General features: G+C 40.8%; 2 protein-coding genes across 5 annotated transcripts; one reads left to right on the plus strand and one right to left on the minus strand.

Moving 5' to 3' along the window:
• The first annotated feature begins 692 nt into the window (after nucleotides 1–692).
• LOC110525963 (nucleotide sugar transporter SLC35D2) lies at nucleotides 693–7,446 on the plus strand. 4 transcript variants are annotated; one of them, XR_016496671.1, is made up of 13 exons: nucleotides 717–1,035; nucleotides 1,224–1,257; nucleotides 1,495–1,581; nucleotides 1,760–1,827; nucleotides 2,027–2,098; nucleotides 2,200–2,268; nucleotides 2,455–2,557; nucleotides 2,712–2,766; nucleotides 3,225–3,317; nucleotides 3,426–3,493; nucleotides 4,800–4,878; nucleotides 5,122–5,204; nucleotides 5,319–7,446. XR_016496671.1 is itself a non-coding variant. In XM_036980113.2 (12 exons), the coding sequence occupies exons 1-12, from the start codon at nucleotides 899–901 to the stop codon at nucleotides 5,464–5,466; spliced, it is 1,041 nt and encodes a 346-aa protein (XP_036836008.1). In that variant the 5' UTR covers nucleotides 693–898; the 3' UTR covers nucleotides 5,467–7,446. The 4 variants fall into 4 exon arrangements, 3 of the variants coding, with proteins under 3 accessions (XP_036836008.1, XP_090094059.1, XP_021462171.2); XM_036980113.2 differs by lacking the exon at nucleotides 2,712–2,766 and having other exon boundaries at nucleotides 693–1,035; XM_021606496.3 differs by lacking the exon at nucleotides 2,712–2,766 and having other exon boundaries at nucleotides 834–1,035; nucleotides 1,224–1,315.
• LOC110525962 (zinc finger protein 367) lies at nucleotides 6,272–11,745 on the minus strand. The gene is made up of 5 exons (XM_021606495.3): nucleotides 10,973–11,745; nucleotides 9,930–10,080; nucleotides 9,319–9,438; nucleotides 9,044–9,182; nucleotides 6,272–8,933 (listed from the first exon to the last, which is right to left on the minus strand). The coding sequence occupies exons 1-5, from the start codon at nucleotides 11,288–11,290 to the stop codon at nucleotides 8,681–8,683; spliced, it is 981 nt and encodes a 326-aa protein (XP_021462170.1). The 5' UTR covers nucleotides 11,291–11,745; the 3' UTR covers nucleotides 6,272–8,680.
• Between the last annotated feature and the right edge of the window lie 6,031 nt (nucleotides 11,746–17,776).

A 17,776-nucleotide genomic window follows, 5' to 3' on the forward strand; every position in this document is an offset into this window, starting at 1 on the left:
GCACAGTCCAATCCTTCTTTATCCCATTCTAGATCGTCAAGAGAAAATACAAGTGTGGACTCAGACAGACAGATCGAAAGAGATATATTAGGGAGGGGACAAACACTTTTGACTCCCAAGCTCTCTGCCAGCCTGCAGCCTACAGGTTGATCTAACCTGGGACCAGATCAGATATCCCATTTGGGACCAGACTAGACCAGATATCTGATCCCAGGCTACAAAAAGAGAGGTGCAAAGTTACAGGCTGCAAGAGTAGCAATATAAAACAAAATGACACAATGGCGCCCCCTAAAGGAATTAACAACCACTTGCCTTCCTTCTGAAGATGAATAATGACAGTGAGAATTGTACAGCTGGAATAGGTCATAAATCGTGAACTACTGTGTCATTGTGCAATAAAATAATCATAGCAGCACAGTATCCAAATAATCCCCTTTCCCTTTCCCTTGATTTATTATATTTACATCAATCCTTATCTGTGTGACTGTGTGTGTGTTATGCTTAGTCGTACTTCAGGCAGTCATTGAAATTCCATGTAATTTTACTTACAAGAGATTAGGTCTATATTATAGGGTAAACAAAAGACAATTTTGACAATCCATGAAAATGAATAGTGAATAATCAAGCAGCAGCCCGTATGATTCAGCAAAATGGCATAACGTCTATATTTGGCACTATACGGATATCTCCTCCCTCCCATGCAAAAAAGGAAAAGTAAAGATATTGTTTATAATCTTCCAGAATTATGTAATTCCCTTCGCAAATTTCAGCCTGTTTGAACGGTCCCGGCCCACTCTAATTAACGTCCTCCCCTTTTACCAAATGATCGCGACAAAGCCTAAGTGAAAGCAACCGAGATCATTATATATTTTTTGCGATAACAACTATTCTTGAACTAATGTCTGCCATGTCTACCTCAGCTAATTTTCCAGAACCCGAACATTCCGGACTGTTAAAGTTTTTATCTGCTGCGTTCTACGCTGTCAGTTCTTTTTTGATCATTGTTGTGAACAAAACGATTCTCACAAACTACAGGTAAGGTCGTTTCGTCACTGCAATTATTGTGTACAGAGAGAGGTTCAACAAAAACATGCTAAATTAACATGACAATTTGAGGCTCAAACAGGCAGCCAGTTAGCATGGGTTACATTCTGTATTGTATTGTTTATAGGCTACATCTTGACATCTTGATTATCCAATAACATTACTTTCCTTGCTTTTAGATTTCCCTCCTACATGTTTCTAGGAATTGGCCAGGTAGGCTATACTGTATCTCAATTCACGATTCTTGAGGTAGAAGTTGCACCACAGAGATGTAGGATCAGGTTACCTTCCCGTATCATAACCAAAATCAAACTGTTGATGAAATAAGAACTGACCATTATCAGTAGCGTAACATCAACTACGTCATTGAGTGTGGAATTGCCATCTATTCATAAACATTGATCCCCCTTCTTTTTTTTTTTTTCTTTCTTTTTTTTTTTTTTTTTACAGATGACTACTACAATCCTCATTCTCTATTTTGCTAAAATGAACCAAACAGTTCACTTCCAAGACTTTGACAGAAGTGTTCTCATCAAAGTAAGTGATTTCCCTTTATTTTCATCTTCTGTCTGTCACATATGCATACAACAAAGGTGAACCACAATGAGCCACAAAAGGAGCCAATGTTAAAAAAAAAAAACATAATTTTGCCATTTGCCAACATGTCAATATAATAATCTTGATTTAATTCATTTAATACATTATGGACATACAGATCTTCCCCCTACCTTTGCTGTATGTTGGAAACCACATAACAGGACTGGCTAGTACAAAGAAGTTAAGGTACAATGGAGTCTAAATGCATGAGTGAAACTTAATGCATTAGTTTCAGATATCATCTCAATTACAGTCTGTACAATGTAAACAACACTCCCTACTCATAGGGGACTTAGGCCTGGGCGCCAAGCACTTTGTGACAAATGCATTTATAAAAAAGCAGATCAAATATGAATGATTGATTGATCCATTGATCCTTTTACAGCTTACCCATGTTCACGGTATTAAGGAAGTTCACCATATTGATGACAATGATCATGGAAGCAAGGCTATTGAGGTTTGTGGCCATTTTTCCACGTCTACTGCACTGTAATAACTGCAAATCTTTTACAGTTCGGCCTTAAAGTATTAACATGTTCATTTACATTTCCTCTCCAGAAAAACATTCCCTAATCGTCTTATCTACAGTGTTCTGGCCATCATTTTTGGAGCTTTGGTGGCTGCCAGGTAGGTCCAACAGATTGCCAACCCTGATATGCTACTAATACACTTTCACACGGTTAACATGTTCCTGTCCGGTGAGCTACCCTCCCTCAGATATTACCTCTGAAAACACCTATAGTACTTCAAATGAATCACTGATTATCTTCATTACCACTATGATTCAAATGCACCACTGATTTTCTCCAATAGCTCTGACTTGGCCTTTGATGCAGAGGGCTACACGTTCATTCTGCTTAATGATGTCTTCACTGCTGCCAGTGGTGTGTACACCAAGAAGAAGCTTGGAACTGAGGTAGGACACATTGTAGCCACATTATATGTCCTCCACTTGTTTTCCCTATTAACATGTAGACCAGGGCGATTAAGAAGGGATAAAGAATTGATTTAAGCACGTAAACATACCTCTTTTTTTTTTTTACCCCGTCGTCAAATAAAACAATTCCCAGAATGGGTCTGGGTACTGTGACAATACCAAGCACCTGGACTACATTCTCCTTACAGGTAGATACTTCCCGTTTTCAGATTAAGAGATTCTTAAACAGGCACAGGAGAATACATACATAATTCTACGACAGGTTGAATGAATTTAGCCCTTAGCTTTGCAACAATCGATACATTTACATCCTGCATGTTTACATTCCAGCCAAGTGAGGAAAGGTGAAGTGAGGTGTTGCTGAAAGAGTCACCTTTGTTCTATCGCTCACAATGTATAGGGTCTGAATTTGCAAGATAACGACTCACCTAAACGTGGCCAGGCTACGTGACGTTGATTCATTTGTTTGGATGCCCACCCTTAAAGTAAACACTGCAAAATGCGTAACCTGCCTCCACTGTGGATCCCTGGATCTTTACGCTCCAGCAACACTATCCTCTTATGGTTGAACATTTGAGGAGTTGAATTGCGAAGTGTTTTGTGTAATTCGGATTCACATGAAATAAAGTTTTCTATTTCTTTAAAGGGTCTTGGAAAATATGGGATCTTATTTTACAATGCATTCATCATCGTCATCCCAACTCTTCTGGCAAGTGCATTTACTGGGGATTTAGACAAGGTAAATGGATTTCTTGTTTTCTCAGGATAAGCATCGCTTTTAGATCAGTTCATTCCTGTCTGTCTGTCTGTCTGACCCGCTGTCTGTGTGTTTGTTTTCCGTTGACAGGCCATCACATATGAACACTGGTTGAATGCCCCCTTTGTTTCCTGCTTCCTTATTTCCTGCCTCATGGGGTAAGTCAGTGTACAAATGACTCAAAACGAAACTGGCAGCGTATCCCTTTTTATATGGCTGTTAAAGGGGGATTATTCAACTTCTGTAATTTGATATGTTGTGGTTCAACATTGTAAGAGCAAGATGTGTCTCAAGGAAGTGTAGTCTCCATGAGGATATCCTTCCTCAACAACTGGAGGCGGAGCAGAACACTGAGACACGTCCCACTTTAGCCATGATGTTGTCCCATTGGGCTCAATCGTTGCCAACACAACCTCCCCTAACAAATCTTAGAACATATTAAAAAAGTCATACAAAAGGCCCCTACTACCATTCATTGTAGAGCAATATTTCATAAACATATTGGAAGGGCAAGTAGCAGCCAAAAAAGAGGTGTCTCAGTTACATAAAAGGTTTCAAATGACCACTTCTGAACACACGTGGGATGTTAAAGGGAAATGTGAACTAAAAAATGAATGTGGTGGTGGAAGATGAATCACGGGAGAGAATTTGTGAAAGCAGTCACAAATGCAATAGTAGCCCAGCGTGGAGGGATTTTGACTGGTAAGTGAAGATGAGATGCTTTAAAACACCTTTGTTGACATCGAACATTTGATCAAAAAGCTTCGGCACGATGTTGGAGTCGCTGTGTGGAAAAATACGAGACCACACACACATCTTCTGGTACTGTCCAACGTTACAAGGGTTCTGGAAGAGCATTAAAAACAATAAGTTAAGACACTCCTAGACATTGAGTTGCCACTGGAACCAACGTTCATTTTATTAGGGGTATAATACCTTGTAACCTGGAAGATAAAAAAAAACAACTGTACATATTAATATTAAGGGCACTGTTAGTGATTGCACAGAAAATTATTATGTTTAATTGGCTTAAACCACAGCCGCCAACTGTAAGTCAACGGGGGAAAAAAGGACAATTATGGAAAATATGACAGCCAGGTTACAACTAAAGATCGGTACTTTTCTGTCGAAATGGACTCCCAACAGATTGTACCTTGCCCAATAATAGACAAAAAGGGGGACATGTGTTTGTAGAATAATTCCCTTCATTTAATGATACTGAAATAAACTCCTGTAATTATTAGCATTATTACTTATTTTGGTCCTTTTACGGATGTTTCCGTTTTCTTCCAGAAAGTATGATCGTTCACATGGTGTTCTATAATGTATATTTGAACTTGAAAAATAAATCTATGTTAAAAAAAAAAAAAAGGGGGGGTCTTATTATATTATAATAAATAATAATCCTAAAAATCATATGAAATGTAAGTATACCATGATAAAAATGTTGCGCCTCTGTTTAAGGTTTGTGCTGATGTATTCCATAGTGCTGTGTAGCCACTACAACTCTGCACTGACCACCACGGTGGTGGGAGCAATTAAGGTAAGAAGAACACATGTGGACCAGTAACATGTGGGTCAATATGTTTGTTCCTAACTTTTCGGGGCTGTGTTGACACAGCTGGGTCAGGTTCAGTGAGCACAAAATGGAGGGGGGGGGGATGTTTTTAAATGCACTGTTTTTAAATGCACAATCCTCTTCTGATCATGTCCTTCTCACAAGTCCACATATCCATGAATATAATGCCAAGGAAACTAGTGTATCAAGATCAATTGTTTTCCGCAGAACGTTGCTGTGGCCTACATCGGTATGTTTTTAGGTGGAGACTACCTGTTTTCATGGACCAACTTCCTGGGGTTAAATATTTGGTAAGAGCGGATGAGTTTCCAAGCCGTGACACATTAGCTCAAGAACACTGTTGCTATTCCATTCTGTTTAAGTTATTGCCAAAGTCCAACTCTATAGTTCTCTCTTCTCGTCAGTATATCAGGGGGACTTGTGTATTCCTACCTGACGTTCCACAGCAGCAGCAAACCATCCCAAAGCGATGAAAGCGGAATAAAGGGAAACCAGGACCAGCTGATCATTCCCATGATGGAAGATTCCATAGACAGACTCCCTGTGAAATAAGTGAATAAACCTGTGATGAACCAGGTGAGACATGATGCCGTAGTCTTTTTCTGTACTGTAAGCAGTAAACACTGCCTTTGGTATCGGCTCCATAGTGGAGCAAAAGTTATAACATTTTGTAGACTTAAATGATCATTATGTTAAATTATAATCATATTTTTGACCAATGTTCATTATTTTGTGTTGCAAGTTGAAACCTGCAATTCAATTGTCTTGTCAAGGGTTTAGCTAATCTATAGGTGTTATTACACATGTAAATAGCAATACTATATGTATTATTACACATGTAAATAGCAATACTATATGTATTATTGCACATGCAAATAGCAATACTATATGTATTATTACACATGCAAATAACAATACTATATGTATTATTACACATGCAAATAACAATACTATATGTATTATTACACATGTAAATAGCAATACTATATGTATTATTGCACATGCAAATAGCAATACTATATGTATTATTACACATGCAAATAGCAATACTATATGTATTATTACACATGTAAATAGCAATAGTATATGTATTATTGCACATGCAAATAGCAATACTATATGTATTATTACACATATAAATAGCAATACTATATGTATTATTACACATGTAAATAGCAATGACCACTAGTAGTTACTAACCACCTCTTGAAACCAATGTGTGTGACTGAAAGACATACTGTAGTGTAGTGTATAGAGCTGTATGTTCAATGAGAACTAAACTATAGTTTAGTGATGCAGCTCTTAACAATCAATGAACCTAACTATAAACGTGAAGAAATGAAACTAGCTCCTAGACCATGATCAATGATGGTGTTTATTGAAGACCAACTAGTACCAACAGTGGACTGCCTATAAAGAGAATCTCGGCTTTAAACACCAACAATGTCATCTCCACAGAGCAAGTCAGAACATTTCCTATCAAGGCCTAAAACACACCAATTCTGACTATGGTCTGTTTAACACAGTGGGAGAGAAAGTGAATTTCACAATCATCTACACATGAACTTCAAGCTCTTGTACTGTAGATTGTGTGCAGTCATTTTTCTCCTTCTCTTTCTCTAACAAACAAGTTAGGGAATATATTAACTGACGAAACATTTTGAAACCAAATAATAAACAATGAGTTAGAAAAACAAGATATATACATTATACTTGGGTATAATAGCACATAATTTGGTGCTTTGACTGTTGTCCAGTTTAGCCTGTACTCCATCAAAAGATGTATAGGACACGTTATCTCACTGGACAGTGTGGTCCACTCAACGTCTACTTTTAATTACATTTGTTTGAATTGTAAAGTAAAGTGAATTCAATGTGAAACCTTTTTTTTTTGTTTTTACCATGTCATTGGTTAAAAGTTGGGTGAAAAAAATACAAACCAAAATTCCTTAATGTTGATGACTTCTTGTAAATCCAAACAGTTTTCCAAATTGATTTAACGTCATAACATTGCATAAAAAAAGAAAAAATTGAAACAACATTGATTCAACCAGTTTGTGTCCCAGTGGGATACAACATATTGAATCACATATGGCCAATAAAGGAACTGGGTATTGCGAGAAGCACAAACCTAATCAAACAACCAAAACATATATTTAAAAACAATTGACCGTTGATCATAAAACTTTTACACAATGTTAAAAGATGTAGTGTTGCTAACAAATAATAAAACGCCAAAGCCAAGCAATCATTACATCCTCTAGACATTTCTCTAGACCGGTCTGATAAGTGGAAACGTTACATTGAAAACGTAATCCATAAAGGCAAAACTTAATAGCAGATAGATACTAGTTCTGCTGCAAAGGGGTGTGACATTCTAATTGCTATTACTTGACATGGATATACTAAATGACCGAGGAGGGACATGATCAATACTGCTCAGTGGATTTATTCAGTATGTCCGTACTCGGAGAAAGCTTGTGATAGCAAATCGTTGTCATCAATAAGGTCAAATAAACATGATGAAATAAATACCTATGGAAGCGTTGATTGCAAAGAAGGCTTGTACGTACACCACCAATGAACGCTGCCACGTCCGTATCTCCAACCAGCTAGCATCTTTTAATATAAAAGATGGCAGCACTCCTGACTTTACATATCCTGGCTCTGCATGTCTTCCTCTTCCTTCTGTCCGGCGATGTGATTTGGTTAGAGCAGGGACGGTCAACGCCTGCACAGCCATAGCTCTAACACACCCGGGTCGACTGATTGTGGTCTAAACTGCCATGATAAGATGACCATTTGGATCAGGTTTGTTAAGGGCTGAGATGGAGCTAAATCTGCTCACTCTGCGGCTCTCCAGGACCCAGGTTGTCCCTCCCCTGGGTTAGAGCTACAGGTCTGGGAGGGATTTGTTTGACAGGTGAAGGTGTCAGAGCTTGGATTCTTGTGAAAGCTTGTGCCTAGCTACTACTCTAGAGTGGACTTGCAATGACCACCTCTTCTAACAGTGGGTTGCATCCCAATAGTCTCTACAGTGACTTTCTCCCCTCATCTACTCTCCTTCATCTGCACTGATCTGAAAGAACTAGACAGGTAGAAGCAAAATCCCCTGATAGGCTTGCACAGCATTTCTTTTTCACCTACTGTATCCTGTCACAGTTCAGATCAGAGTATTTAGATACACCTAAGTCATCCTACGTCTGAACGCACCCTGTACCACTCCTTCCATCTGAGCTATAATCCACATATACATCCATTATATGAATAGACACACAATCACAAGCACACAGTATGCTTCACACAATCACAAGCACACAATATGCTTCACACAATCACAAGCACACAATATGCTTAAGTTCCGAAGTAAAAGACAGCAAATAACTCGTTACCGCCAAAGTGCAAACAAAACAAAAAAAACATTCAAAGTTCCTCTCTCCTCCTTTCTTTAGAAGGCAGAGGAGAGTAAAACATTCATCAAATAATGACATCTACAATCATAGCAGCCCAATAAGGTAACATTGGAAGCTGGATAAGGTGCTTTAAGCTTGTGCCTGCCCCACACTGCAGGTGGAGGAGTTCCCTCCACATACTAATCTAAGGTCAGCTTAGCCCCCCCACCCCACTAATGGTTAAGTATTTGGGGAGGGTGAGCTTATCCTAGATGTTTTTCCCTACAGGCAAACTTCTATCCCAAGCATATTGCGTAGGGAGGCAGAAGGGGATTGACTGGGAAAGGTTTCAGGACTGGGATGTGGGCGGGGATTTAGGCAGACAGGTTATTAGCCAGCTCAATGAGCGCCAGGGCACCATGAAGACGCTCCCGTTGCTCTTGGAGACGCCGTCTGGCAGCCCCACCCCCGTTGCCCTTCTCTTCCTCCATTGGATCCTCCTCTTCTTCCTCGCCTGATTGGAGAAACTCCCGGGGGTCCTGCTGCTCCTGGTCCTCCACCCCACCCTTGCCCTGGATTTTCCCTTTGGTGGGCACAGGGGCACGCTGCTCACGGGTCTGCCAGTACCTGCCACAGCACAGAGACAAGGGGGGATATGGTGAGTATTGGGGTGTGCAGAATAGGGTGAGTTTGTACTATACGTCTGATCTGCCTTTCCTCCCTACAGAGCCACCCACTTTGCCAGCCACTCTGCCACAGCCTTATTGTCCACAGACTGGGCCTTGCCTGGTCCCTCTTTGGGGTCCTCTCTCTTCAATCGGGCATACGGGTGCTTTGGGCAGTGCCGGTTAGCGTGGGTAAAGCGACTGCCACAGGCTGCGGAGATAACAGTAACATCCGAGTTAGTGTCAATGCTTTTCCATTTGGTAGATTCTGCATCCCATCTATATGAAAGGTCTCAAGGTACCACCTATGTAAAGGGGCAAAAGTGACGATCTAGTTGTGTGCTCACCTTTCTCAGAGCAGACAAAGGGCTTCTCTCCAGTGTGCAGGCGCTGGTGGGTCTTTAGCTGGCCACTCTGGACAAAAGCCTTGCCACAATCAGGGTAGTCACACGGGTATGGCCTCTCCCCTGAGAGACAACACAGACGGGGAGTTGAACTTAAACCACATGCTATTTGTCACATGCTTCGTAAACAAAAGGTGTAGACTAACAGTGAAATGCTAACTTATGGGCCCTTCCCTACAATGCAGAGAGAAACGTTCAGAAATAATATAAAAATATTAACACAAAGAATAAACACAATGAGTAACTTGGCTATATACACGAGGTTCCAGTACATAGTACATAGAAGCCAGAGAGTCCGGGTAGCTATTTGGTTAACTATTTAACTAACTATTTAGCAGTCTTGTGGCTTGGGGATAGAAGCTGTTCAGGGTCCTGTTTGTTCCAGACTTGGTGCATCTGTACCGCTTGCCGGGTGGTAGCCAAAGGAACAGTCGATGACTTGGGTGGCTGGAGTCTTGGTGTTGCCCCAAATGCAGGTTGCAACACAGGGAACAGCATAGTGTCCTGGTAGGCTGGGTGTCCGTGTGTCAGGGCCATCTGTGCTCTGCTCTCACCTGTATGTGTTCTCTTATGGGCCTGTAGGGACTTCTCTCTGGGGAACACACGGTTGCAGATGTTGCAGCGGATGCGACTGGAGGAGCTCTCCCCCTCGTTGATCAACTCACGGACAGTGTCAGCACGCGGGCGGCCACGCCGAATACCGTCCTGGAAACAAAGTTAACTACAGTTTAAATGAACAAATGCATCTTTCTTTACTTTCTGAATAGTTCATGGTGGCTTACAACATCATACTTTCTGTTTGGAATGCAGCATTATTCCAGTAACAATGTTTGTTTTACTAAAACAGTAACTAGTTGTTATGTCGTCTTATACCGATGCTTTATGAATGGCTTCATTCAAAGCAAAAGTTCCCTCAATGTCTAATTCCAACTTCAAATCATTGCTGCCACACATTATATAAATCAACTTGATGATCACTGTCAAATAGGGATATTTGTTTGTCTGGTACAAATGAATGGTGCCAGAGCCACAAGCAGTTAAACATTGTAGCAAGGTGCATGCATTCATTCATTGCATGCACATCCGGTAACATTTTTTTTTGCCGCGCGAGGTGACATCACGTGTGACAGATGTTACTGTAGGAAGTGACTGGGTTTTAAAATTCATCATGTCACACCGTGAGCGCGGGCGTTTTTTAAAAACACACTTTTCCTAGTTGCCGTTTCATTAAAAAAAAAAACGATTACATTTCTCTTTTTGCGTCATTCAATGATTCAGTGTAGCCTAAAGTTAATTTGTATCTGGCCTTTCCGATGAATGTAACATGATCATCTTATATTGTCAAGTTGAAACAATGTAACCTATCATTCATTGCAAAAAGATTAACTACAACAAACAACTGAAAGTTACATGCAAATGCTCATGCATTTATTACGGTGTACTAACAGACACACAATTAATGCAACGTCTAAGTAGGCTATATGTATAGGCTACTTTCTAGTCAGTAAAACTATCCTAGCCTACTAGATATGATTTCAACTTCAACACAACGTTATTAGGGTAAACAACATGAACAACAACTTCCAACTTATCCTACCTTAAACTGGTCAGAGGAGGCAGCCAGGTCAGCCTCGCTGGCGGTGTTGGTCCCGGTAGGTGAGGCAGCCCCGTTCACCGAGCCTGGGCTCAGACTCACATTATGGGCGTTCTCCCCCCACCCCCACGGGCACCCCATGAAGTCGCTGAATCCAGGGCTGGTCGGCATCAGGGACCCGCTCTTCCTGCGCTTGATCGGGGTGGTCTTGATCACAGACACCAGGACCCTCTTTGGGGAGTCGCTGCAAAAAATGACTTGAGGGTGCTTGTTCTCGGCCATCGCTGAGATGAAGACCGATTTGTTCAAAACTGATAACATCTCAAATTGTATCACAATGGTGTTCAGGAATCACTTTGTCATCCAAAGATAGGCTAAACACGTTTTTATCAAGTAGCTTAACGTTAGCAAAATAGCCTTCTAACAGAAGTTGGGTTAGGCAGCTTATACGACTGAAAGTGTCCAACCAAATTCAGCTACTCAATCAGGAGTGAAAATATTCTTCATTTCCAGCGACGTAGAAAACCGCGCCACAATTCCCTATTAAAAATTGCACAAATATTCATTAATTTACAAAAATAGAAAGTCCGATGTTCACAAGGTCAATGTGGATACAGCTCCTACTTCTGTAAGTCTTTCCCGCGTTGCAAATCGCGCCTGGGCGGTTCATTTGACAAATCAGTTGAAGGTAAATTAAATCCTCCTACCACATGTATGGGAAATAACCTATTACAAGGGTCAAAGCATGAGGTAAATCCGAACGAGAGCAACACAGTAACCAATGGTCATCATCGGAACTTTCAAAGTTCGCTCATTGGTTGCTACTTTTTATCCAATGAATGTTTGAACCGTTCTAGAGCGCGCCTTTACAGATTGACAGCAGATTGAACCAATGTGCATAACGCATAAAACCGCTCCAGACACTGAGATGCTTAAACCAATAGCAATGAAGGGCGGTTAATTTTACAGTGGACTGGGATTGGACCGCTTCGGATCAGAAGCCTCTCCCTCGCATAAAGTAGCCAATGTTTATATTATTACATTGTTTGGAACGATTTAAAGGGAACGAGTGAGTCAAAGGCGCCAAAGTTACGTAGGTAGGCATAATCAAGCCACCAGAGAGGAAATGAAACTGAAAAAAGGTTTCAGTCAGTCATTTAACCTATGCCTAGTAGAATAGTCCTACACTATACAATTATTACTATATTATTACATTAGGACTATTAAATTAAATGAACCTGTTGTTTATCAGAGGACTGTTTGTCCAATGTAAGACTGGCATTGTAACGTTTTTAAAACGATAATGAAAACAGATTCATTACTTTACTCTGGGTGCATATGCACATGGCTCTTATGGGATATGTGCGGACATGTAGGCCTACATGTGTAAAGGAAATAAAGTTCAACAGACAGTGTGTGTTGTTGCCTCCTTTTCCCCTTCTGGTTGGTGTGCCTCCTCACATCAGATCCCATGCATAATATGTTTTTTTGTGTGTGATGAAATATGAGCAAAATGTAAGCATAAATTGTGAACGTAGGTTGTATGGCAAATGTTTTAATATCAACTCTTTCTGAAACAGGTAAGATTGTGTCAGGGCTTTCTAAACAGGTGAGATTGTGTCAGGGCTTTCTAAACAGGTGAGATTGTGTCAGGGCTTTCTAAACTGGTGAGATTGTGTCAGGGCTTTCTAACAGGTGAGATTGTGTCAGGGCTTTCTAAACAGGTGAGATTGTGTCAGGGCTTTCTAACAGGTGAGATTGTGTCAGGGCTTTCTAAACTGGTGAGATTGTGTCAGGGCTTTCTAACAGGTGAGATTGTGTCAGGGCTTTCTAAACAGGTGAGATTGTGTCCGGGCTCTTCACTCGCCTGGTGGGAGCCTCCCTCACCAAGTGGTCACAGTTTTTTAGTGGCACCCCCTTGACAGCTGAGAGAAAAAGGTACGTTTTAAAGTACACTGCTCAAAAAAATAAAGGGAACACTAAAATAACACATATTTAATAATAATAATAACAATAATATTTTTTTCTTTACATAGTTGAATGTGCTGACAACAAAATCACAAAAATTATCAATGGAAATCAAATTTATCAACCCATGGAGGTCTGGATTTGGAGTCACACTCAAAATGAAAGTGGAAAACCACACTACAGGCTGATCCAACTTTGATGTAATGTTCTTAATGACAAGTCAAAATGAGGCTCAGTAGTGTGTGGCCTCCACGTGCCTGTATGACCTCCCTACAACGCCTGGGCATGCTCCTGATGAGGTGGTGGATGGTCTCCTGAGGGATCTCCTCCCAGACCTGGACTAAAGCATCCGCCAACTCCTGGACAGTCTGTGGTGCAGACATGATGTCCCAGATGTGCTCAATTGGATTCAGGTCTGGGGAACGGGCGGGCCAGTCCATAGCATCAATGCCTTCCTCTTGCAGAAACTGCAGAACCACTCATTTATTGGGGGTGTCTTGCTAATTGCCTATAATTTCTACCTGTTGTCTATTCCATTTGCACAACAGCATGTGAAATTTATTGTCAATCAGTGTTGCTTCCTAAGTGGACAGTTTGATTTCACAGAAGTGTGATTGACTTGGAGTTACATTGTGTTGTTTAAGCGTTCCCTTTATTTTTTTGAGCCGTGTACATTTTCAGCATAGAGAACATTTTGCAGTTTTAAAGGAAGTTTGCTGCAGCACCCCAAAATGTTTTTTTCTCCTCCACAAAAGTAGACCATTGCACCAATAGTTCCTCTATGTAAATATAACATCTGTTCCATGTGCTGTTCTAATTTCCTCTTGAACATGACACTACAGTAGTTCTTCTGCAGTGCAAGTGTGGCCTCCATATAGCCTATGTAGGCTAGGCTAAGCATACTACGCCCCCCCCATCCACCTTTCAACTTACTCTTGGAAGTTGTAATAGTGGAATGCACAAAGTGCAATTTTAAAATTGGTGATGGATGATTTAGCCTGGTTACTGTCTCCTCTGTAGTGATGGACATGACTCCTGATGCAGGAGGAATCCCACCTGAGGTGGAGTCACCACACACCATAAACACACACATTTGTTTCACTATCCTTGTGGGTACCGTAACATTTCATCCCAATCAAAATCATATTTTCCCTAAACCTAATCTTAACCCCAAACCCTAAAACTAAATGTAACCCTTACTCCTAACCCTAAATCTAACTCATAACCCTAATTGTAAGCCTTACCTTAACCCTAATTGTAAGCCTAACCCTAAACCTAACCCATAAGCCTTAAATATACTTTTTCCTTGTGGGGACCGGTAAAATGTCTCCACTTTTCCAAAATGTCAATTTTTTACCATCCTTGTGAGGGCTTTTGGTCCACAGGGATAGCAAAACCAAAACACACACACACACACATATTGTATCCTCATGGGGACCTACAATTAATTTATATTTAAAATCCTATTTTCCCTAACCCTTAAACTTACCATAACCATAACCCGTAACCCTAACCCCTTCTAACCCTAATGGTAACACTAACCCTAAACCTAACCCAAGCTTAAAATAGACTTTGAAATGTCCCCATGAGGGAGAGTTTTCCTTGTTTGACTATCCTTGTGGGGACAATTGGGGATTTTAGGTCCCGACGAGGATAGGATAACCAACACACACACACGATAAATGGGGTGGGTGGACCAGTGAATACAACAAATGCACTCAACAATTTCTGGGGGTAATAACATTGATTGATACTGGGAAGATGCATAGTGCAACAGATGTATAGTTATATTTTTAGTACTGGTAATGTGTGTATTATACATCCCTCCCATTCATCACAGACCATCAGAGCCAGAGGGAGAAGTGTCTCTGGACGAGTGGAAGGCCCTGCAGAAGCTGAGCTTAACCTCCGTAAACTGGACAGCAAGGTGCCCTCCAAGGCATAAAGTCCAAACACATTGAGGTGATTCAGATTAGTGCTGCAGAGATTGACCTTTGGCAGGACCATAAATGGATACACAATTAGGCATTTATTTGTGTTTAAGTTTGATGTGCTTCTATTGTTGCTCATATTTGGCATTTCTTCCACTAGAACACAAAGGCGGAGTCTGTTGAAGAAGAGGACAGCCACTTCTCCAGTCTGTGCAGGTCTGCCAGTGATATCACTTCCTGTCTGGAGTTCAACTTTGGCAGCCTGCAGCGCCCCAGTCGAAGGGGGAGAAAGGGGGGAAAACTAGTCACCCTGAGAGAGCAGAGAAGACTCAGAGGGTAGGTATCCTATCCTTTAGAAAATATGCTGGAAACCAACAACATACAGTGCCTTGAGAAAGTATTCGGCCCCCTTGAACTTTGCGACCTTTTGCCACATTTCAGGCTTCAAACATAAAGATATAAAACTGTATTTTTTTGTGAAGAATCAACAACAAGTGGGACACAATCATGAAGTGGAACGACATTTATTGGATATTTCAAACTTTTTTAACAAATCAAAAACTGAAAAATTGGGCGTGCAAAATTTTTCAGCCCCCTTAAGTTAATACTTTGTAGCGCCACCTTTTGCTGCGATTACAGCTGTAAGTCGCTTGGGGTATGTCTCTATCAGTTTTGCACATCGAGAGACTGAAATTTTTTCCCATTCCTCCTTGCAAAACAGCTCGAGCTCAGTGAGGTTGGATGGAGAGCATTTGTGAACAGCAGTTTTCAGTTCTTTCCACAGATTCTCAATTGGATTCAGGTCTGGACTTTGACTTGGCCATTCTAACACCTGGATATGTTTATTTTTGAACCATTCCATTGTAGATTTTGCTTTATGTTTTGGATCATTGTCTTGTTGGAAGACAAATCTCTGTCCCAGTCTCAGGTCTTTTGCAGACTCCATTAGGTTTTCTTCCAGAATGGTCCTGTATTTGGCTCCATCCATCTTCCCATCATTTTTAACCATCTTCCCTGTCCCTGCTGAAGAAAAGCAGGCCCAAACCATGATGCTGCCACCACCATGTTTGACAGTGGGGATGGTGTGTTCAGCTGTGTTGCTTTTACGCCAAACATAACGTTTTGCATTGTTGCCAAAAAGTTCAATTTTGGTTTCATCTGACCAGAGCACCTTCTTCCACATGTTTGGTGAGTCTCCCAGGTGGCTTGTGGCAGACTTTAAACAACACTTTTTATGGATATCTTTAAAAAATGTATTTCTTCTTGCCACTCTTCCATAAAGGCCAGATTTGTGCAATATACGACTGATTGTTGTTCTATGGACAGAGTCTCCCACCTCAGCTGTAGATCTCTGCAGTTCATCCAGAGTGATCATGGGCCTCTTGGCTGCATCTCTGATCAGTCTTCTCCTTGTATGAGCTGAAAGTTTAGAGGGACGGCCAGGTCTTGGTAGATTTGCAGTGGTCTGATACTCCTTCCATTTCAATATTATCGCTTGCACAGTGCTCCTTAGGATGTTTAAAGCTTGGGAAATCTTTTTGTATCCAAATCCGGCTTTAAACTTCTTCACAACAGTATCTCGGACCTGCCTGGTGTGTTCCTTGTTCTTCATGATGCTCTCTGCGCTTTTAACGGACCTCTGAGACTATCACAGTGCAAGTGCATTTATACGGAGACTTGATTACACACAGGTGGATTGTATTTATCATCAGTAGTCATTTAGGTCAACATTGGATCATTCAGAGATCCTCACTGAACTTCTGGAGAGAGTTTGCTGCACTGAAAGTAAAGGGGCTGAATAATTTTGCACGCCCAATTTTTCCGTTTTTGATTTGTTAAAAAAGTTTGAAATATCCAATAAATGTCGTTCCACTTCATGATTGTGTCCCACTTGTTGTTGATTCTTCACAAAAAAATACAGTTTTATATCTTTATGTTTGAAGCCTGAAATGTGGCAAAAGGTCGCAAAGTTCAAGGGGGCAGAATACTTTCGCAAGGCACTGTATGGGCAGAGGCTTTTTTATATTAGTTTTCTACAGAGCAGAGCAGTTCTATTAAGTGAACACCAAAGGCAATGTGTCTTGGTAAAAAACTGACAAAATTATTTTTAGACAACCATAACACATTTGGTGGGGACCATTTTGTGAGGTGAAGAAACTTCTTTCTAGGAGCATGTGGGGAGATTACTTATTTTTACCAAAACTACAAAGGAATTCCTTTTGTTTGCATTTGGCTCCTGGTGAAATGGGTTGCACTTACATTTAAAAATATATATATTCTAACACATTTGGGTGTTATTTCTCCTCCCGCCTTGTGTTCCTATGGAAGCACAGAAGGCAATGTTCAATAAGTCCTGTGACAATAGATGTACTGTTGCAGATGGCTTGCCTTGTCTTTGTTCTTCTGAAGGACACAACATACCAACACTAACACAGGCCTTGCACAGTCGATGCGCATCCTCAGAATATTGGCAGTAATGTTCTGATTCTACATGTTAAATTGCCACCATTCGATGACACCCAGCAGGTGATCTACTGCACACCACTGATGTTGGTCTCTTGTCCTTCACACACTTAGTCTAACCAGTTAGTTAGTGGTTTTCTACATTATATGTCCCCCAGTGGTGAGTTCGAAGATACACAGCTGCAGACTGAACATTCAGATAATTCACCACAGCACACACTATGAACATGAATAATTGACTATTCTGCGGTCATCAATCACCATCAAGCTACTGTTCTCAGTGGCTCTAATGTAGCACAAAGTATACAAGATTAAAAGTATAAAGCTTGAAAATGGTGAGTAGTGAATGGTGCTTGCCAAGGGTGTCCATAAACTGAAAATTAATTTGGCTGCTGTGGTAGCACATGAGCAGGATGTCACCAAAAATGATCAAAGACAATGGTCA

The sequence above is a fragment of the Oncorhynchus mykiss genome, chromosome 6, assembly GCF_057628025.1.
Source record: "Oncorhynchus mykiss isolate SJ-2025 chromosome 6, ASM5762802v1, whole genome shotgun sequence".
NCBI lineage: Eukaryota > Metazoa > Chordata > Actinopteri > Salmoniformes > Salmonidae > Oncorhynchus > Oncorhynchus mykiss.